Source organism: Ranitomeya variabilis, chromosome 3, assembly GCF_051348905.1.
Source record: "Ranitomeya variabilis isolate aRanVar5 chromosome 3, aRanVar5.hap1, whole genome shotgun sequence".
In the NCBI taxonomy this organism is placed as follows: Eukaryota; Metazoa; Chordata; class Amphibia; order Anura; family Dendrobatidae; genus Ranitomeya; species Ranitomeya variabilis.
In genome coordinates, this window is record NC_135234.1 from 407,681,526 (window position 1) to 407,704,958 (window position 23,433).

At 43.6% G+C, this 23,433-nt stretch overlaps 1 protein-coding gene across 1 annotated transcript in view; it reads left to right on the top strand.

Moving 5' to 3' along the window:
• Positions 1 to 2,044: 2,044 nt before the first annotated feature.
• APPBP2 (amyloid beta precursor protein binding protein 2) overlaps positions 2,045 to 23,433 on the top strand; it is a 47,198-nt gene continuing 25,809 nt past the window's right edge. The window contains exons 1-5 of the mRNA XM_077296232.1: positions 2,045 to 2,461; positions 14,587 to 14,675; positions 15,103 to 15,254; positions 19,625 to 19,748; positions 20,158 to 20,326. Coding sequence (XP_077152347.1) covers positions 2,324 to 2,461; positions 14,587 to 14,675; positions 15,103 to 15,254; positions 19,625 to 19,748; positions 20,158 to 20,326 — 672 coding nt within the window. The 5' untranslated portion in view covers positions 2,045 to 2,323. The remainder of the gene's footprint in view (positions 2,462 to 14,586; positions 14,676 to 15,102; positions 15,255 to 19,624; positions 19,749 to 20,157; positions 20,327 to 23,433) is intronic.

A 23,433-nucleotide genomic window follows, 5' to 3' on the forward strand; every position in this document is an offset into this window, starting at 1 on the left:
CCGAGTGCCGGCAGCAGTGCTGCAGGCCCGGATTTAGGGGGGGGGCCCAGGCCCTGGGCCACCCACCAGGCAGGGGCTCCCACCAATATAGGGATAAATATCTCAACATGTAAAATATACGTCTCTTTGCTGTGAACCGTTTCTAATGTTAAAGAACATTTAACAAAAGAGAAACTATTGAAAGTGTAGGGACCTGGCTACGGTCCTACATCTCAGTGGCTGGGGCAGAGCGGCAGAGTCATGGCACCTGACCTGCGTCAGCATCCACTGACCTGGCTAGCCTAGCCAGACTTCCTTAGTACCCTTCCTGTACCTAATGCTTAGCTAATGGCATGCGGCAGCCTTCTCCGATCCCAACAGCAGCTTTTAGGCCCTACCTATTCAGCAACACGCAAAACTGATCTAAACACTACTGTGGTGTCACTGACCAGCTTAAAAAACGATGTCCCATCAAAGCGTGACTCCTTCAAAATTTATGAGAAGCAAGGTGAAGAGTAGCCTGGTTCATCTGAGTATGTTCAGACGATAACTCGACAAAGGCGCCGAAACGTGTCTCAATCCATTGGATTATGGCCATACAGAAGAAGTACAACTCAGCCCTTCTGGAAAATACAGAACAGAAACTTTCTTGCCTATCATTGATCAGTTTATCGCTTCTCTTGACCAACGTCTTCAAGCATGTAAAGATACATCAAGCAAATTTAGCTTTTTTAGCCATCTAAAAGAACTGTCTTCAGACGAGCTTAAGGCCACAGCAGAGCAACTCATCAGGTCTTATTCAGATGACTTGGACCTTACATTTATCGAAGAACTGTGTCAGTTTGTAACATTTGCCAATTTATTCACAGACGAGGAGCCAAAAGATATCAGCACTGAATGTTTCATGTACAAGCTTATCATGGAAAAGGTGTGCAGGACACTTTCCCAAATATTGAGATAGCTCTAAGGATATATCTAATTTTGATGGTAACAAGCTGCAGTGGTGAGCGTTCCTTCTCAAAACTCAAATTAGTTGAAAACCGATTAAGGACTTCCATGAAGCAGGAACGACTTGTAAATTTGGCTATCGTGAGCATCGAGTCAGATATACTGCGTGAATTGGACTTTAGTGACATCATTAGTGATTTTACAGCACGAAAATCAAGGAAAGTGCCTGGAGTGTAAAAAATGAATGATTTTACCTGAATTACTGTGCGTAAATGATTTTTGTAAATAAATTTGCGTTCGTTTCATTTTGTGTTTTTGCATTACATATTGCAACACCTTGAAAAATGGGCCTCCCTCCAAAATGGGCCCCGGGCCACCCACCTCTTAAATCCGGCCCTGCAGTGCTGGGTATTGATGTGAGAGACTCACGCGAGTTTATTGCATTGCACATGCCAGTGTGTCCCGGCCTAAGAGAGGTGTTCACACACGTAGGTACCCATCAGTTTTTGAGATCACAATGACGATGGTTGCTGGGCAGATATATTTTGGCCAAATTTTATACTAAGCGTCTCAAATTTTTTTGGCTAATATTCAAAAGCCGTATGGCTAGTCATATTTCACAGTGACATGCCTTAGCACGAGAGAGTGCAGCCTTTTTATATAGCATAGTGTGTGGGACCATTATTGGGCTGCACTAGCAGAATCTGGGGTCCAGTACTGGCTCACGGCTTGTCAGGCACGGTGACTCCACTGGCTGTATACCGTGTACACCCTATAGGTAATGCTGTTTGCCATGCACTACAGTGTTGGGGAATCTTGGAGCTTTGTAGTAGAACGCCCCAGCAAGGTAAGACCTAGATCTCTGTTAATTGGAAGACATTACATGAGACACGCAGCCATTAATGTGCAGCACATTCACCCAAACGCTGTCAGTGCGGTGGGAAATCCCACTCCATAGCGGCCGGGCCCCGGAGATCCGGGTCTGGATACAACTGTTCTCCCCCCGCCCACCAGCACCGGTCACAGCGGCATCACTCCGGCATCACAGCGGCATCACACCCCACGTGACCGCCTGTCATCCACCTCATCTTATTCCCGCCTACACGCCACTTCCCCTGTGCGTGATGACATCATTGCCGTGACTGCTCACGTTCTGCGATGAAGGCGATATAGAAAGCTAAATGTTCTCCTACAACAATAAATAAGAGCGGCGCCGGTGTATGACAGTGCCGGGGAGGAGCGGCTGGGTACCGGGGAGGCATAGTGTGCCCACAACGGGGTGACAGCTGACGGAATTACATCCCTAGTAGGAAAGGAAGAAGCTCCGAGCTCCCGGGCCGCTGCCATAACCGGAGAGAAGGGGGAGCGGTGAGCTCTGCCCGGGGGCACCGGGAACATGGCGGCGGTGGAGCTGGAGTGGATCCCGGAGACGTTGTACAACACGGCTATTTCCGCAGTGGTGGATAACTACAGCAGAGCCCGGAGGGACATCCGCAGCCTGCCCGAGAACATCCAGTTCGACGTCTACTACAAGGTAACAGTGCAGTGTGTGTGTGTGTGTGTGTGTGATCTATGGATGTGTAGTGTGTGTGTGTGAGATCTATGGATGTGTAGTGTGTGTGTGTGATCTATGGATGTGTAGTGTGTGTGATCTACGGATGTGTAGTGTGTGTGTGTGATCTACGGATGTGTAGTGTGTGTGTGTGATCTACGGATGTGTAGTGTGTGTGTGTGTGTGATCTACGGATGTGTAGTGTGTGTGTGTGTGTGATCTATGGATGTGTAGTGTGTGTGTGTGAGTGTGTGTGATCTATGGATGTGTAGTGTGTGTGTGATCTACGGATGTGTAGTGTGTGTGTGTGTGATCTACGGATGTGTAGTGTGTGTGATCTACGGATGTGTAGTGTGTGTGTGTGTGATCTACGGATGTGTAGTGTGTGTGTGTGTGTGTGTGTGTGTGATCTACGGATGTGTAGTGTGTGTGTGTGTGTGTGTGTGATCTACGGATGTGTAGTGTGTGTGTGTGTGTGTGTGTGTGTGTGTGATCTACGGATGTGTAGTGTGTGTGTGTGTGTGATCTACGGATGTGTAGTGTGTGTGTGTGTGTGTGATCTACGGATGTGTAGTGTGTGTGTGTGTGTGATCTACGGATGTGTAGTGTGTGTGTGTGTGATTTACGGATGTGTAGTGTGTGTGTGTGTGATCTACGGATGTGTAGTGTGTGTGTGTGTGATCTACGGATGTGTAGTGTGTGTGTGTGTGTGATCTACGGATGTGTAGTGTGTGTGTGATCTACGGATGTGTAGTGTGTGTGTGATCTACGGATGTGTAGTGTGTGTGTGATCTACGGATGTGTAGTGTGTGTGTGATCTACGGATGTGTAGTGTGTGTGTGTGATCTACGGATGTGTAGTGTGTGTGTGTGATCTACGGATGTGTAGTGTGTGTGTGATCTACGGATGTGTAGTGTGTGTGTGTGTGTGTGTGTGATCTACGGATGTGTAGTGTGTGTGTGTGTGTGTGTGTGTGATCTACGGATGTGTAGTGTGTGTGTGTGTGTGTGTGATCTACGGATGTGTAGTGTGTGTGTGATGTAGTATGTATGATGCAGTATGTATGATCTATGGATGTATGCACGGTGTGTATGATGCAGTATGTATGATCTATGGATGTATGCACGGTGTGTATGATGCAGTATGTATGATCTACGGATGTGCGCACTGTGTGTGTGTGTGTATATATGATGACATTGTGGGGATTATGCATACCAGAAATGATCCATGCTCTCCAGTTGCCCTGAGACTACAACTCCCACCATGCGTAGTAATGCTTTTTCAGACAGTGGGAGGTGTAGTGTAACGGCTGCACAGCGAGCACACCACTGATGTGTAGCCTGTCCTGTGCTTGTGGCTTGTGCTGGATATTTCTCTTCTGTAGTGTAATGATGTGGTGTCATCCAGCCTGTAAATGTCTGTGGGTCACAGACCGGTCAGCTGTCAGTCCAGGCAGAGCATTGCTAATGTCCTGGTCAAGCAAAGTCTATTCTTTGTGATTTGTAGCCAGTGAGCACAGACAGCCTATTGTCACAACTGATTTTGTTTTTTGGGCACATTTCTAGTTATTGATATATGTATACTTTTTTTGTGGTGGTCCATTGTACAGGAAAGCATTTCCTATACATTAGAATAAAGTTGTAGGAAGCATTAAACTGACGCAGATATTAGCATGCTGGGCATGCAGGATTTAGGGGTGCATATACAATTGTATTCGCTATAGATAAACAATCCCAGTCGTACGGATGACAATTGGACAAATCTTATCCACACAGGGCGGCATATTTCAGCACCTGTAATCTGGGGGGAATGCCCCCCAATAGCTGCTCAGTCCCAATAATGATGTGCATATAGGAGTAGTTCTCTCCTGCCGAACACAGTCTGGGACTGCTCCTCAGTTTTAGGGCTTAGTGATCAGCCTTGTGTACTGTCATACTGTGGTGTGACAGGCAGCGCTTGCCGATCAGAGGTCTGTGATGCTGGGTGACCGCTCTTGTAGGAATGGTAATGGTGGAAATATTGCTGGAATCATGCTGATTAGTAAACACTTGAACATACACTTGCCATACTTTTCTAAGCTAGTCAAATATGAGCAACCAAGATTTCCACGTCTTTCATCATCATAAGCACATTTTTGTGATGTCATCTGAGAGTACTTTGATGTAAAAAAAAAAAAAAAAATCGTGATATATTTGGTCGAGGAGTACATAATTTGCAGTAACTAAAATTTATGGTACACAGATCTACATAATTCTAAGACCTCCGGATTTATGCAGGGAGACATAACTTTCTTATACCGATTCCCTGACCATGAATAGGGAGTTCCGGTAACTTGTTCTCACCAGACAACCCTTTATCACCTACCTACAGTATAGGTTATCACTTGCTGATATGTGGGGGTCTGACCCCTGGGACCGCCAACAATTGGCTGAAGTAGGAACTTTTGTCTCTATATAAAGATAGGTTCACTCAAGAATATATATGAAGAAAAAAAAATAAACCGTTTCATCTATAAAAGTGAGACTATATATTTTTTTTTCTCACTTGACAAATGTGTGCAGTCTGCATATAATCATTATTTACAGCAGCAACTATTAATAATTTACAAGAACATTTACATTTCTCTATGGCACATAATTGCTGTGCATCCGTAAAAAACCTATGCTACACTGTTTCCACATGGCATCTTATTACTATATACATATTTATTTATTTTTTTTTGCACACCCATAGACTTGAATGGGTGAGTTTCATCCAATTTATGGAAGAAGCTAGTTCATTATGCAATTTTTTTTTTTTGTCTTTTATTATTTTTTTTGCATGCTGCATTACCCCATTGATTTAATGTCCCTAATGAGCATGTGTATAAAGTGCAGCACAGATTAATCTCAGGTAAAAGCCGAGATCCTTAGATCAGGAACAGAACAGACATTTATAGGACATTTCTGAACTTTCCCACATTCTTCTGAAAACCTTTACAGCACATCCTGCACTGAGCTACTGTACCAATGTATTATTTATTGTCAGTCCATTTTATTCCAACTCAGACTTCTCAGTCCTGGTTACAATCTGCTGTATTATTTACATAGATCTGTTCTATTATCAAACAGAAGAAAAGAATGGCACTGCCAGACTCTTCCATGACAACAGTGGTCCCCAAAGGTTCACAATGACTATAAGCCATCAAAGTCCAGCTTTTTTCAGAACATCATAACATGTTATTTGTACAAAAGTGGCATCATCTCACTTACCAAAAGAGCCTTAAAGGGGTTGTCCCAGTTTGTGTGACTTAAGACTTGTGAAGTCCCACAGTGCGTGCCCGCAGGATTCTCCATTTCGGGGCTGGCAGTGGGCAGTCACGTGTCCGCAAGCATGCAATTTGCATATCAGAGAGCAGTCCCTTTTTCTATAGAGTCACAGATAAAAATGATGCTGCATTCACATGTCACAGTCCAAGCACAGACCATGCAGCACGGACTGTACAGGGGTCTCGGCACTTGAACTCAGCAGCCACCTATGTGCCCAGGAGTCTGCCGGGTCCGGAAAATCCAGATTGGAGAATACAGCACCACCTGTACAAGCCTAGGGGTCCGTGTGCAGTCCGTGCACTGTCTGTAATAAACGTTGTAAAACCTAGGGTAGGCTTTGTAATTTATCCACAAGGTACAATAAAATCACTGCTGATAAAACCTGATACTTGCCAAACGCAGACTTACAACAGGTCCGTATTTTTACCTTCTGAATGAGGTTTATCTCCTCTTCCTAGTTATGAGCAGTGACTGACAGTAAACCACTGGGTCAGCGCTCCTTTATCGGCCTTTTCACATAAGACAGCAAGAAATTAAGGGAACAGCACGATTGTTAATATGATGGCTCTGGCCCCTTATGTGCTGTCAACAGCACATTCCCATTTACATGGGCGATGTATTGTTGACAATGATCATTTTTATACCGGCACAAATACCGGTAATCCATTCACCCACTGATGAGCTTTTTGCTCATTCATCGGGTGATCACAGGCAGGTTTATAGAGCCAGTAATCTGGAAAGGGCGCTCCTGCAAATGCCCAATCAGATTATCAGCTCATTTAGATGTCATTATGGTTTTCTGGATGCTTATTACATTGCTATAATTTTATTATTTTTCTTTCCATTTAACCAGATATTCAACCAAAGGCATCAATCACTAATCTAGCATGGGGGTTGTGAAAACATAAAAAGATGTTCTTAAACATCCAGGAGATCTCAGATCCTCAGGTGCTTGGTGGTGTAAGTTGTTTTAATGCAATTTATGACCTCTCCCCATCATATTTTTTTTTTTCCCCCTTAAAGCGGTTTCTCCAAGACTCAGACAACGCCTTCTCAATCTTCATGTTTCCTCCTTGTAAAATAAAACATACTCCCCTCCGATACCGGTGCCGTTCTAGCTGCGTTGGTACTGAATCATCTGGACATCTGATGATGTTGCAGCTCTCCATTCCTTCGGATGTATGTGATTTGTCCGCAGTCGGGGAGAGTGAAGCCAGCACCGCTTGGCCGCCGTGATCACATAACAATGTCATGCAATCCCTGGGACAGCTAGTTGCGAAACCTACTGGAATGGCACCAGAACAGGAGGAGAGTACAAGTGTTATTTTACAAGGGGGAAGCATCAGGCTTTAGAAGTTGATGTCCGAGTAGTGGACAACATCTTTTAAAGGGGTATCGTGAACGCCCTCATGAAATTGTGCCAATAACATTGAGCCCACATACCTGCCAAGATGCATGCACGATACCAAGGCGCAGGTATGGGAGTCAGTCATCTGCACCCCTCACCTCAACGGCAGAAATGACGGCACCACAATTCCACTTTTAAAAATGGTCATCCACTAAAGGACAAATTTGTTAAACAGCCCCACAGTGCAGGTGTGCTTGCCTCTGGACCCTTACAGTTCCAACAATCTCAGCTCTTGTTCCCTGCTAAAAAGTGACCATCACTCTGACGGAACAGATATGGCGGCAGCAAATCAGCGGCCATGTATCCTTGTTTGTCAGTGTACCTGCAGAGAAATGGCCAGAGGCGAAGTGTAGCTTGTCCATCAGGTAGTGGCCAACGCCTTTACGATAAGAACCGGAAACCTCTTGGTTTGTTATTGCTGTGCAGCCCAATCTAGATGTTACACTAAAGTCTAATGTAAGAACAGGCTAATGTGTATGGGGCCGTCCGACTCTCCCTCAATGGATGATGTCGGGGAGGAACGTATCTTGCCTGATGAGTTTGAGTTTCATCATTTTATTCTCCCTGAAAAGAAGTGGGCACCAGAGAAGTCTGTTATCTACTCAGTAATAGAGAACACAAGAATGCCTGGCCAAGCGTTGCTGTATGTGGGAGTCGGGGAGATAGCTGTCAGCCGTACAACCATATCTTTCTTTTTCTTTATTTTTTTTTATATAGCGCTAACATATTCCGCAGCGCTTTACAGACATTATCATCGCTGTCCCCGTTGGGGCTCACAATCTAAATTCCCTATCAGTATGTCTTTGGAATGTGGAAGGAAACCGGAGAACCCGGAGGAAACCCACGCAAACATGGGGAGAACATACAAACTCTTTGCAGATGTTGTCCTTGGTGGTGTTTGAACCCAGGACTCCAGCGCTGCAGTGCTAACCACTGAGCCACCGTGCTGCCCTGAGCCACCATATGACTGTCTGCTGTCTAATGTGGTTGGCTTGTGCAGTGAAAACAAGTTCCCATCTATCCAGAGGATAGGCCATAACTTGCTGATCGGTGGGTGTCCCATTGCTAGAAGACCCACACCAGTCGGCAGAACAAACATTTTTTTTTTATCCCCATTACAAAATGTAGTGGCAGGTCAGTTGCTTGACTATCGCTCCACTCATTCCTTTATGGGGCTTCTGGAAAAGGTCGAGCATATAGGTAGCCCTATAGGTAAAAAGCACAGGTCTAGCAAGCGCACTGTCACTCCATTCTAAGGGCTCGTTAACACGACCATATTTTTGATTCGAGAGCTCACCATGGAAAAAAAAATAAAACCAGACAGTGCTGTGGCGTCGGGAGTCAGGGAAATTGAGGAGTCAGAGGTTTTGCTTACCGACCCCACAGTCCTGATTTTAGCAATGCCTAAAATACGAATCGTAACTTTAAAAAAAAAAAAAAGACTTTTGTAAATTATTAAGCGTAGTTAACTATTAAAAAAACATGAGTAATGTTACTATGAAATAAGGACAGCAGCATTAGGCTTCATCTACATGGCCTGATTCCGATCTCCCATAACATGGCCATAAAGCGTTTTCCAAGGATGGCTTCCTACCATACACCAAAGGCTTTTAGGGAAATTACCGTAGATTGTAAGGTCCAGTGGGGACTATGATGTCTATAAAGCGCTGCACTATATGTTGGCTTAATATAATCAATTAATTATTAAATAAAATGAATAAACAAGGCTGGACAACCTCTTTTAAAGCTTACACCCCCCCCCTAGTATGCATTGCTGATTGTGAAAACGCTCCCTCTGATTACACAGCTGCCCACACAATGCACCTTTCCCATGCCGTCTCTATTCTAAAGCGCAAAAGACGGGTCTAGAAAAGGTAACATAATGATGAGGCGTCAGTCCGTCATCCGTGAATCCCGTGTTCTAATATGGCTTACATTGTGCTTAGAACCAACTCTTGTAGGATTAAATACTTTTTCATAAATGCTTTTTGTTTTGTTTTTTTTTCTTGGGGAGGACTTAATAATAACAATAATATTAGTGTACGTCAAAGTATTCACATGCTGTAGATTTCTACAGCTGATCCATTTTTCTGAATAATGTGCTTTTAACAGCCCAGTCACTTCTATGTGACACATTTCCAGCAACAAATCTGCATTGTGTCAATTTGAATCGAAAAGACTCTAGGTCCGAATCCTCATTTGCAGTTTTCTTTTCCAAAGTCCTTATTCTTCTTTTGTCCTTGAGTATTTGTTTATGGTTTTTGTACCAAATTCTTCAAAATCATGCAGGTTTCTTGATTTTTTTTTTTTATTTTTTTTTACTCTAAGCCCCTCAGTCACTTCAAATGTTTAGTGGTTCCTTTAAAAAAAAAAAAAAAGTTTTTGAAGATTTTGTTAAAAAAAATTAAACTTTGTGCCCTTCTAGCATGTTACCAAAAATGATGCTGATATAAAGTTGACACGTGGGAAATTATGATGGTGATGAGTGAGTGAGTTCAGATAAGGTGTTATCCGAGCGTGCTCGAGTGCTAATAAAGTATCTTTAGCGTACTCTGATCCTATGTTTGAGTCGCCATGGCTGTATGTCTAGCAGCTGTTCGACAGCCACAAGACAGGAGTTGTCCGGACTAAATTGGTAAGTCTGCTGCCCACTGGACGGCTGCGGCACTACTCGGGGCGTGGCCTCTGTATACAAGTGTATGGAGTGAGGCCGTGCCCACTACTCGGGTTCTGGCCGGGAGTATGTATAACGCATGCGTACCTGCCAGTCCCTGTCCTTGTCGACTCCTCGCAGCGCACAGTGCGTGCACAGGGGGATTCACAAGTCTGCAGCCCACTGGACGGCCGCGGCACTAGTCGGGGCGTGGCCTCTCTATACAAGTGTATGGAGTGAGGCCGTGCCCACTACTCGGGTTCTGGCCGGCAGTATGTATAACGAATGCGTACCTGCCAGTCCCTGTCCCTGTCGACTCCTCGCAGCGCACAGTGCGTGCACAGGGGGATTCACAAGTCTGCAGCCCACTGGACGGCCGCGGCACTAGTCGGGGCATGGCCTCTCTATACAAGTGTATGGAGTGAGGCCGTGCCCACTACTCGGGTTCTGGCCGGCAGTATGTATAACGCATGCGTACCTGCCAGTCCCTGGCGACTCCTCACAGTGCACAGTGTGTGCACAGGGGGATTCACAAGTGTGCAGTTGCACAGAGTGACTGCAGACTGATCTTTTTAGACCAGACCACGCCTTTGTTTCAGATCTTTTCTCTAGCGCATAACATTACAACATGACTTTACCATGAACCTAAAGTACAGTGTGTTAGGAGAAACCTTTTTCCGAATTGCTGGGATAGGAAGAAGCATTACAGTGTTAATTCTGCATAAAATGACACCTGGTGAAGACTGGCTTCAGTGGAAAAGGGTTGAGCGGCGTACGCCTCTGAATGAATTGGTGTGCAGTTGCATAATGAACGCCTTTTTTGTGGCATAAATGATAACAAATGTTTCAGTTGACTTTGTCACGCTCGGTTATGGCCCAGTTTCCTAAAAGCAGGTAGAGCTGACAAGGACTGACCTAAAAATGCGAAGTCACAATTGTCCTTGATGAATCGAAGCCTAAGGCTATGTGCACACGTCAGGATTTCTTGCAGAAAATTCCTGAGAAAAACCTGAAATTTTCTGCAAGAAATCTGCATGCGGTTTTGGTGCGTTTTTTTTCCGGACATTTCCTAATGCATTTTATAGTGGGAAATCCGCAAAAAACCCGCAAAATTAATGAACATGCTGCGTTTTTTACCGCGATGCGTTTTTTTCGCGAAAAAAAACGCATCATGTGCACAAAAGTTGAGTAATTCATTCTAAATGATGGGATGCATATTGTATGCTGTTTTTTTGCGGTTTTATAGCGTTTTTATCAGCAACGTGTGCACACAGCCTAAGGGACCGGGTGGTTAAAAACTACAGAAATAAGACATAAAATTCTGTGTGGGATTTTCGGCTTTCATTTAGGGACTCCAATAAAAAATGCCACCGTTGTATAGCATTAGAGCTGTCTGGATGCTCATTATGCAGTTCTACATTTTGTACGTTGTATTTTCTCCCTGAGGTGTCTTGGGCGCTACCTGCTACAGCCTGCGACTAATCCATTATATAGCCTTGTCTACCATGACCCGGATTACAACATTTCTTTGGCGTCAGCCTGTAAGACATAAAACTATTCCTTTTGAGAGACCGTTCCACACAGTTGTCCGTTCCGTCATGCTCTAATAGGTGCTAGAAACAAAGTGCAGTCGTACAATGTGCCAGTCTGTGTCACGTGTAGAGGGTGACGAGGGCACACGGGGACAGGCTTCTCCAGGCTGTGGTGCTAGGCAAAAGAGGTCATTAATTTCAGATGTCTGCATAATATCTGCTGAGTTTCTACAGCCTTGGTCACACTTTTTATGCCAAGAAAATCTACCGTAAGTTTGTTTTTGGGCGGAAAATGTGGTTCTTCAACTGGTCCTTATTCTAGATTTTGTTGAAACTCTGTGTGCCCTAGTACAGGGTTGACCACAGTTAGCTGCAGTCTACGGGGTGGAAAAACATTTAAAAATAAATGTTAGGTTCTATTTAATAATAAACATCACCCCCAAAATCGATGGTGAGGTAAGCTCACCATCATCAGGGGCTTATCTACAGCATTCTGTAATGCTGTAGATAAGCCCCCGATGTTACCTGAAAGAGGAGAAAAAGACATTAGATTATACTCACCCAGGGGCGGTCCCGCTCCGATGGGCGTCTCAGTTTCGGTACAGCGCCTCCTATCTTCATTCCATGACGTCTTCTTCTGGTCTTCACGCCGCGGCTCCAGCGCAGGCGTACTTTGTCTGCCCTGTTGAGGGCAGAGCAAAGTACTGCAGTGCGCCGGAAAGGTTAGAGAGGCCCGGCGCCTGCGCACTGCAGTACTTTGTTCGGCCCTCAACAGGGCAGACAAAGTATGCCTGCGCCGGAGCCGCGGCGTGAAGACCAGAAGAGGACGTCATGGAATGAAGATAGGAGGCGCTGGAGCAGACCTCAGACACCCATCCGACCGGACCGCAGCGGGACCGCCCCTGGGTGAGTATAATCTAATGTCTTTTTCTCCTCTTTCAGGTAACATCGGGGGATTATCTACAGCATTACAGAATGCTGTAGATAAGCCCCTGATGAGTGTGAGCTTACCTCACCATCGATTTTGGGGGTGACAGGTTCCTTTTAACCTTACTACATATTGGGATAAGATCTTGGAGATGGGAATATCCCTTTAACAGCCTATGACAAAAATGAACATCATGGTCAGGTGTGAGATCCTGCACCATGACATGCATTTTCATTGTGGCTTCAAACTGTCATCGCATATAGATGTGTGGTGAGAGAACATTGCCAATGGCAGTTTCAAACAGCAGATCACCACATTGATCACTGTGATTGGTCAGTCGCAAGATCACTGACTAATCATTGTGCAAAGTGTCCTAATGACAGGAGAAAGGGCCATCATGGCTCTGATCTCTAAAATATAAACTGCTCAAAAAATTAAGGGAACACTTAAACAGAATATAACTCCAAGTAAATCAAACTTCTGTGAAATCAAACTGTCCTCTTAAGAAGCAACACTGTTTCACAATCAATTTCACATGCTGTTGTGCAAATGGAATAGACCACAGATGGAAATTATTGGCAATTATCAAGACACACTCAATGAAGGAGTGGTTCTGCAGGTGGGGACCACAGACAACATCTCAGTACCAATGCTTTCTGGCTGATGTTTTGGTCACTTTTGAATGTTGGTTGTAATTCCACACTCGTGGTAGCATGAGACGGACTCTACAACCCACACAAGTGGCTCAGGTAGTGCAGCTCATCCAGGATGGCACATCAATGCCAGCTGTGGCAAGAAGGCTTGCTGTGTCTGTCAGCGTTGTGTCCAGAGGCTGGAGGCGCTACCAGGAGACATGGAGGGGGCCATTGGAGGGCAACCACCCAGCAGCAGGACCGCTACCTCAGCCTTTGTGCAGGGAGGAACAGGAGGAGCACTGCCAGAGCCCTGCAAAATGACCTCCAGCAGGCCACAAATGTGTATGTCTGCACAAACGATGAGAAACCAACTCCATGAGGATGGTCTGAGTGCCCGACGTCCACAGATGGGGGTTGTGCTAACAGCCCAACACCATGCAGGACACTTGGCATTTGCCACAGAACACCAGGATTGGCAAATTCGCCACTGGCGCCCTGTGCTCTTCACAGATGAAAGCAGGTTCACACTGAGCACATGTGACAGACGTGACAGAGTCTGGAGACGCCGTGGAGAGCCATCTGCTGCCTGCAACATCCTTCAGCATGACCGGTTTGGCAGTGGGTCAGTAATGGTGTGGGCTGGCATTTATTTGGAGGGCCACACAGCCCTCCATGTTCTCGCCAGAGGTAGCCTGACTGCCATTAGGTACCGAGATGAGATCCTCAGACCCCTTGTGAAACCATATGCTGGTGCGGTTGGCCCTGGGTTCCTCCTAATGCAGGACAACGCCAGACTTAATGTGGCTGGATTGTCAGCAGTTCCTGCAAGATGAAGGCATTGAAGCGATGGACTGACCCGCCCGTTCCCCAGACCTGAATACGATTGAACACATCTAGGACATCATGTCTTGCACCAACCACCAACGTCACATTGCACCACAGACTGTCCAGGAGTTGGCGGATGCTTTAGTCCAGGTCTGGGAGGAGATCCCTCAAGAGACCATCCGCTGCCTCATCAGGAGCATGCCCAGGCATTGTAGGGAGGTCATACAGGCACGTGGAGGCCACACACTACTGAGCATCATTTCCTTGTCTTGAGGCATTTCCACTGAAGTTGGATCAGCCTGTAAATTCATTTTCCACTTTGATTTTGAGCATCATTCCAACTCCAGACCTCCTTGGGATTATAGTTGTGATTTACGTTGATCCTTTTTAGTTTTTATTGTTCTCAACACATTCCACTATGTAATGAATAAAGATTTACAACTGGAATATTTCATTCAGTGATATCTAGGTTGTGGGATTTTAGTGTTAACTTTATTTTTTTGAGCTGTGTGTGTGTGTGTGTGTGTGTGTGTGTGTGTGTAAAATATATATAATATCTAGGTAGATGCTGCATGTTTGTTTGTTTGTTTTTTTTATTTCCACTTAAGAGCCCTATTCAGTTGCATTGACTTGCTATCTGACATTAACACGGACATCACAGGTACATATGATATTCTTGTCTGTACTTAGAGCTAAATGAGCTTCCAATTTTTGTACCATATGTTTAATAACACCTCATTGTGGTATACTATACGGAAATACTTTGCACTTCTTAAATATAGTTCTTGCTAAAGCTGCCATTTTTTGTTTTCTTTTAGTTATATCAGCAAGGAAGACTTTGCCAGCTTGGAAGTGAATTCTGTGAATTGGAAGTTTTTGCAAAAGTATTACGTGCATTAGATAAAAGGTAAGCTAGCCTTTATTGGGAAATTGCTTTGTTCTTCAATTCTTTATGTGCCTCCCCATCAATACTGAGGGCTATACGTCTATTACTACACCAATAGTAATGAAGCAATCTTCCAACCTTCTTATTATGGCTGTAAGAAAGTTCTAGCGAATTGGAGCCATTCATGTATTGAAAGGACTGTCATTCATCTGAATGGCTGACTATTAATATCACTGCAGGGAAAATGCCTGATCTGCTCCAGCTTCCAAGGCAAAACATCTGCTGGATTATAAAAAGGGTGCTCGCCTATGAGACAACCCCTGTAAATAGGAATTATTCAAATTTGTTCCTTAAGGATTGAAAATGTAACCAGTTTTTCAGTTCTGTGTATGTTTTATTGAAAATAACTTTCTTTTTTTAAAGTATTGTATTGTTTTCCTCTCTATAGACATTTACTCCATCACTGCTTTCAGGCGTTAATGGACCATGGTGTTAAAGTAGCCTCTGTGTTGGCGTATTCTTTTAGCCGACGTTGCTCATATATAGCAGAGTCTGATGCTCATGTTAAAGAAAAGGCAATCCAGATCGGCTTTGTACTTGGTAAGCAGTCTTGCATTCTTTTCTACTTTAACCCCTTAATCCCATATGACGTACTATCCGGTCAAGGTGACCTGGGACTTAATTCCCAGTGAGGGGATAGTACGTCAAAGCCGATAGGCCGCGCTCACGGGGGGAGCGCGGCCGATCGCGGCCGGGTGTCAGCTGACTATCGCAGCTGACATCCGGCACTATGTGCCAGGAGCGGTCACGGACCGCCCCCGGCACATTAACCCCCGGCACACTGCGATCAAACATGATCGCGGTGTGCCGGCGGTACAGGGAAGCATCGCGCAGGGAGGGGGCTCCCTGCGTGCTTCCCTGAGACCCCCGGAGCAACGCTATGTGATCGCGTTGCTGCGAGGGTCTCTTACCTCCTATCCTTGCAGGCCCCGGATCCAAAATGGCCGCGGGGCTGCATCCGAGTCCTGCAGGGATTACTTCCGGGTGCAGACCAGGCTCTGGTAAGCCTGCAGCACTGTAAGTCAGATCGCCGATCTGACAGAGTGCTGTGCAAACTGTCTGATCGGCAATCTGTGATGTCCCCCCCGGGACAAAGTAAAAAAGTTAAAAAAAAAAAAATTCCACATGTGAAAAAAAAAAAAAATAATAAAAAAAATTCCTAAATAAATTTTAAAAAAATATTATTCCCATAAATACATTTCTTTATCTAAATAAAAAATAAATAAAAGTACACATTTAGTATCGCTGCGTCCGTAACGACCCAACCTATAAAACTGTCCCACTAGTTAACCCCTTCAGTGAACACCGTAAGAAAAAAAAAAAGAGCCAAAAAACAACGCTTTATTATCATACCGCTGAACAAAAAGTGGAATAACACACGATCAAAAAGATGGATATAAATAACCATGGTACCACTGAAAACGTCATCTTGTCCCACAAAAAACGAGCCGCCACACAGCATCATAAGCAAAAAAATAAAAAAGATATAGTCCTCAGAATAAAGCGATGCCAAAATAATTATTTTTTCTATAAAATAGCTTTTATCATATAAAAGCGCCAAAACATAAAAAAAATGATATAAATGAGGTATCGCTGTAATCGTACTGACCCGACGAATAAAACTGCTTTATCAATTTTACCAAACGTGGAACGGTATAAACGCCTCCCCCAAAAGAAATTCATGAATAGCTGGTTTTTGGTCATTCTGCCTCACAAAAATAGGAATAAAAAGCGATCAAAACTGTCATGTGCCCGAAAATGTTACCAATAAAAACGTCAACTCGTCCCGCAAAAAACAAGACCTCACGTGACTCTGTGGACCAAAATATGGAAAAATTATAGGTCTCAAAATGTGAAGACGCAAAAACTTTTTTGCTATAGAAAGCGTCTTTTAGTGTGTGACAGCTGCCAATCATAAAAATCCGATATAAAAAATGCTATAAAAGTAAATCAAACCCCCCTTCATCACCCTTTTAGTTAGGGAAAAATAATAAAATTTAAAAAACGTATTTATTTCCATTTTCCCATTAGGATTAGTATTAGGGCTAGAGTTAGGGTTGGGGCTAGAGTTAGGGTTGGGGCTAGGATTATATTTACGGTGGGGATTAGGGTTGGGAGTGTCAGGGTTAGGGGTGTGGTTAGGGTTACCGTTGGGATTAGGGTTAGGGGTGTGTTTGGATTAGGGTTTCAGGTAGAATTGGGGAGTTTCCACTGTTCAGGCACATCAGGGGCTCTCCAAACGCGACATGGCGTCCGATGCCAATTCTGCGTTGATAAAGTAAAACAGTGCTCCTTCCCTTCCGAGCCTTCCCGTGCGCCCAAACAGGTGTTTACCCCAACATATCGGGTATCAGCATACTCGGGACAAATTGGACAACAACTTTTGGGGTCCAAGTTCTCTTGTTATCTTTGGGAAAATAAAAATTTGGGGGGCTAAAAATCATTTTTGTGGGGAAAAAAAAAAGATTTTTTATTTTCACGGCTCTGCTTTGTAAACTGTAGTGAAACACTTGGGGGTTCAAAGTTCTCACAACGTATCTAGATAAGTTCCTTGGGAGGTCTAGTTTCCAATATGGCGTCACTTGTGGGGGCTTTCTACTGTTTGGGTACATCAGGGGCTCTACAAATGCAACGTGACGCCTGCAGACCAATCCATCTAAGTCTGCATTCCAAATGGCACTCCTTCCCTTCCGAGCTCTGCCATGCGCCCAAACAGTGGTCCCCCCCCCCCCCCCCCCCCATATGGGGTATCAGCGTACTCAGGACAAATTGGACAACAACTTTTGGGGTCCAATTTCTCCTGTTACCCTTGGGAAAATACAAAACTGGGGGCTAATTAATCATTTTTGTGAAAAATAAAAAAAAAGAGTTTTTATTTTCACGGCTCTGCGTTATAAACTGTAGTGAAACACTTGGGGGTTCAAAGCTCTCAAAACACATCTAGATAAGTTCCTTAAGGGGTCTACTTTCCAAAATGGTGTCGCTTGTGGGGGTTTCAATGTTTAGGCACATCAGGGGCTCTCCTAACGCAACATGGCGTCCCATCTCAATTCCAGTCAATTTTGCATTGAAAAGTCAAATGGCGCTCCTTCCCTTCCGAGCTCTGCCATGCGCCGAAAGAATGGTTTACCCCCACATATGGGGTAGCAGCGTACTCAGGACAAATTGTACAACAACTTTTGGGATCCATTTTCTCCTGTTACCGTTGGTAAAATTAAACAAATTGGAGCTGAAATAATTTTTGTGTGAAAAAAAGTTAAATGTTCATTTTTATTTAAACATTCCAAAAATTCCTGTGAAACACCTGAAGGGTTAATAAACTTCTTGAATGTGGTTTTGAGCACCTTGAGGGGTGCAGTTATTAGAATGGTGTCACACTTGGGTATTTTCTATCATATAGACCCCTCAAAATGACTTCAAATGAGATGTGGTCCGTAAAAAAATAAAAATGGTGGTGTAAAAATGAGAAATTACTGGTCAACTTTTAACCCTTATAACTCCCTAACAAAAAAAAAATTTTGTTTCCAAAATTGTGCTGATGTAAAGTAGATATGTTGGAAATGTTACTCATTAAGTATTTTGTGTGACATATCTCTGTGATTTAATTGCATAAAAATTCAAAGTTGGAAAATTGCGAAATTTTCAAAATTTTCGCCAAATTTCTGTTTTTTTCACAAATAAACGCAGGTAATATCAAAGAAATTTTACCACGATCATGAAGTACAACATGTCTCAAGAAAACAATGTCAGAATCACCAGGATCCGTTGAAGCGTTCCAGAGTTATAACCTCATAAAGGGACAGTGGTCAGAATTGTCAAAATTGGCCCGGTCATTAACGTGCAAACCACCCTCGGGGCTTAAGGGGTTAATCACATAGTAAAGGGTTTGTCTCCACTTTTGTTCAGGAGCACAGTCTCCCCCTGCCTCCAGGCTTGCTCCTGATGGTTTGACAGTTTGGACCAGCAGCATGATGGAGCCGCTTGCCCGAACTGCGCCCTCTCCAGGCTGCAAGCTGTGGCCGCTTTACCTCTGCAGAATCAGAAGATCACAGATGCACTGAAGCTATCCCAGCGATTTTCCCCCCCGAAGTATTTACAAGCCCTATAACACTATGCGCTTTTTGCCTCAGAAACCATCCGCTGCTGATAGACTGCAAGGGAGGCCGGTAACCTAGGCACCAAGCAGTAAAGAATTAGATTACAAATATTTCAATTTTTTGAGAATGGAGAAGATTCTTAATAATAAGTAGATTGCAAAATAACTTGCTTTTACAAATATTTTACAATTTTACACATTTAAAAAGATGAAAACCCCTTCAATAATGATGCTACATTGCCTGGAAGGATTTATTTATTGGAGATTGGACGTGGATTTATTATGTCGTACTACAGTTTTCAATTTACTGTTGCCGTTCTGAAGCTCCCAATTTCGATGACTAGGATGGCTAGAATCTTCTATTATTTGAAGTCTTATATGATCACTGTGCAGCATTCTTGTAGCTTATAGTGACTGGCAATATTTTTAATTTATAGCTAGCAAATAAATAAGTATTGTCTAATCCAACACGTGGTATTGTAGATCTGGTGCCATTCCGGTTTTTCTAATTCAGACACAAGCTGACCTGAGAGAGAGAAAAAAAAAAAATATATATATATTTTGGTAGAAGTTTTGTCATTTGGTTTTAAATGGGTCATGCAGATTTTACAATGCAAAATGTAAAAGTTTCATGATACGACTTGTGTAGTATACTTTATAACATGTAAATTTTTATAGTCATTTACTTTTTCCAAAGGTTATTCCTTTTTTTAACTTGTCTTTTAAAAAAACAAAAAAGAATCCTTTAAATTTCAAAACTGTAAATGCCAACTTTTATTTTTTATTTTTTTTATATATATCTCTTGCCTTGTAGGAGGTTTTCTTTCAGACGCCGGTTGGTATGGTGATGCTGAAAAGGTGTTTCTGTCCTGCCTACAGCTCTGTACTCTTCATAATGAAATGCTCCATTGGTTCCGTGCGGTGGAGTGCTGTGTCAGGTATATTCGATTAATTTCCTACTCATCTATAGTAACCAAAGTTACTACCGTAATTTAGAGTATGAAAAGTCCTGTGAAAGAGAAAAGTAAGCTGAATCGTTCATTAGCCGGTCTTTCAGACTCCTTAATGAATAATTCCTAGTAGCCCTGCTCACTAGACCGCATCTCCGCAAGCTACCCAGGTAACGGGCATGCTTCACCAGCTCCTCTTCCCATTACAGCCTCTCTGATAAGACCTTTATTAGCCCTTCATACGGTTTGTATGTATAGAGCTAGAATGTGTGTGTGTGTGTATACGTGTAGATGTGTTTACATAAGCTCTTTATAGTGCATTTATTACATTATGGCATTTTATGATCCTGGTGCTGCTTGTAAATATACTGTATATTGTCTTTTAATTTCTTAATAGGTTGTTGCATGTTAGAAACGGAAACTGCAAATACCACCTGGGAGAAGAAACCTTCAAACTTGCTCAGAGTTACATGGACAAGCTAGCCAAGCATGGGCAACATGCGAACAAAGCTGCTTTGTATGGAGAGCTCTGTGCCCTGCTCTTTGCTAAAAGCCATTATGACGAGGTAGAGGTTTCATCTTGAATGCAATCTATAATAACTAGCGATGAGCGCAGGTGCTCGTTACTCTAGTTTGCCTAGTGTGCCCGGGTTTGCACCGAGTATTGCGGGTACTTGAGTGACTTGTTCAAGTCCTTGCAGCCGCATGGTTCACAGCTGTTAGGCTACGTTCACATTTTGCGTTGTGCGCCGCAGCGTCGGCGCCGCAGCGCACAACGCAAACAAAAACGCGGCAAAACGCACGCTAAAACGCTGCGTTTTGCGCCGCATGCGTCGTTTTTGCCCGCAAGTTGGACGCAAAAAAAATGCAACTTGAAGCGTTTCTTGCGTCCAACGCTTGCGGCCATGCGGCGCAAAACGCAGCACAACGCATGTCCATGCGCCCCCATGTTAAGTATAGGGGCGCATGACGCATGCGGCGCCGCTGCGGCGCCCGACGCTGCGGCGCTGACCGCAAATGTGAACGTAGCCTTAAACAGCCACAAATCATGCGGGGATTGCCTGACAAACACGTGCAATCTCTGCATGTTTTCTGGCTGTATAACAGCCTTGAATCGTGCGGCTTCACTAAGTCGAACATGTCGCTCAGGCACCCGCAATACTCGGTGCAAACCAGAGCACACTAGGCAAACTAGATTGACGAGCACTTGCGCTCATCGCTAATAACTTAATGAATTTGTTAATTTTATTGTTTAATTGTCAATTTAAAGGGTAGTTAGTACTTTAATATTGATGGACTGCCCTTAGGATAGAATACCAGATCAGTGGGTGTGCGGCACCCCAGCCGATCAGTTGCTTCTTGTACCGGTGGTGGTCAGTTATGCTCAGTTTTGGTGTGGAATACTACTTAACCAACAACTGCATAATGGCTGTAGTAGAGTACCGCAGAGCCACCCTTACTTATTCAAATACGGGTGGATGTGCAGTACCTGTCCATGGCCGCTGTGCATTTCAGAGCTGTGCATTTCAGAGCTGTACAACTCCGCAACTGATCACATCTGGCCGGGAACAGCTAATTAGCGTTAGTGCCGGCTGTTGCACCCCACCAATCTTGTATTGATGACTTTTCCTAAGGATAGCAATATTAAAGTACTGGACGACCCCTTTAACACTCGAAGGTCTAAAATTTCTTGTGCCAAATGACAAGACATGATATAATTTTGGGTCAGTGCCGTGTATCTAAATCAAAGCTGCCCAGTGATATCGCTAAGCATTAAACTGTAGAGTGCTGGTCCCTCAGTAAAGCTGCCACCTGCTCTTTAGTCCATTTAACCCCTTAATGACCACCAATACGTCTTTTAACTGACCTGAGATATAAGAGAATAGCATTCCCATACAGGTGACAATCCAGCAGCTGTCGGCTGTACACTATAGCTAACAACTTATTGCATTAGCCACGATCAGTGTTGGCACTGTCCATATCTATTTAACCCCTTAGATGCTGGTGTGACTACATCATAAAAATGGTTAAGAGTTTGGGGGCTTCCTATTTATACCAATTGGTGCCCTCAGATCATGATTGTGTGGTCCTGATGTTTGCCATGGCAATAAACGAGCAAATAGCGGCCTTACAGTCTGCCGGCTGTTGTAACCTGTTCAGAAGTTAGAGGCATTTAGGTGATTAAAAATACACATTTTCATTTCTATCATGCCACTTTGCATTAATTCCTGAAAATCACCTGAAGGGTTAATAAACTACCTGACTGTAGTTTTCAATATGTCAGGGGGTGCTGTTTTTAAAGTGGTATCACTTTTGGGGGTTTCCCAATACATGGGACCCCTAAGGGCACTTCAAACATGGATAGGTCCCTAAAAAAATAAATTTCGTAAATTTCCTTGAAAAAAAGAAAAATTACTGCTACATTTTTAAACTTCCTAAAATGCTAACAAAATAAAAAAAACATTTTACAAATGGAGCTAATGTAAAGCAGGCATGTGGGAAATGTTATTTATTAATGGTTTGCTGTGGTTTGACTATCTGGATTAAAGGAATAATCATTCAAAGTTTGAAAATTGCTAATTTTTTAACATTTTTCTCAAATTTATATTTTTTATAAATCAACACAAAACATATTGACCAAAATTTACCATTATCATTAAGTATGATGTGTCACGAAAAAACAATCTCAAAATCACTGGGATATGTTGAAGCGTTCCAGAGTTATTACCACATAAAGTGACACTGGTCAGATTTCAAGAATTTGGCTCCATCACTAAGGGGTTTAACATACTTACTGGAGGAAACAAAGGTGCTCGTCCCATAGACTGATGAATCGTTTCCTTGTCACGAGTATTAGCCCCTTAGGTTATAGGATACTTGAATACTATTCCTTCATGAACTGATGCTTGTTTCTGCACTAGGACTGATATATCTGTTGTAATGATCATCTGGTTACTGGTCGTTTATCTTCCACATAGGTGTTGGAGCTCAGCTGTAATACTCAACTAGAGCCCCATGACAACTGATTGAAATTCCCTCATATTTCAGCTGTTTAACCCCTTTGATACATCAGTCCACAGCATTATTGCTCTTTGAATGCAAGACTGAAATAAGAAATGACTTTGTGATTAATTGCTTTAAAGTGTATTCTTTTTCTAAATAGAATAGGGCATAACTTACTGCTCACTGGCAGCCCAACAGCTGGGACCCTCAATAATCTGAAGATCGTTGCTCTGGAGCCCTTTGAACAAAGTTTTGCAGCCCCGTCTTGAATGGAGCAGAGGTACTCCTCCTCCTCCTCATCTTCATTCATTGTCTATGTGACTGCCAGAAATAGCCAAGCATTGAACTCTGCAGTCCCATTGACGATGAATGCAGTGGAGCCAGAGCATGCGCACCTCTGGTCCACTCAGGTCATTGCTACAGATCCCTGTTATTGGCGTTCCAGATCTTCAATCTTGAGGATCTCTTGATCACCTTCACTGTTTATCAGATACAGCTTTGTACAGTTTGTACTGGCTGTACATAGCATTGCAGCCCGCTGTAGATCATATACTTCCCTTTGAGATGCCTGCTTTCCATTCCAGCTAGGGAGCTCACATGACTGCTGCAGGCAATCAGCAGATACTGAGGGTTGCAGCCAGAAGAATAAAATCTCTTCCGGTTTGGGATC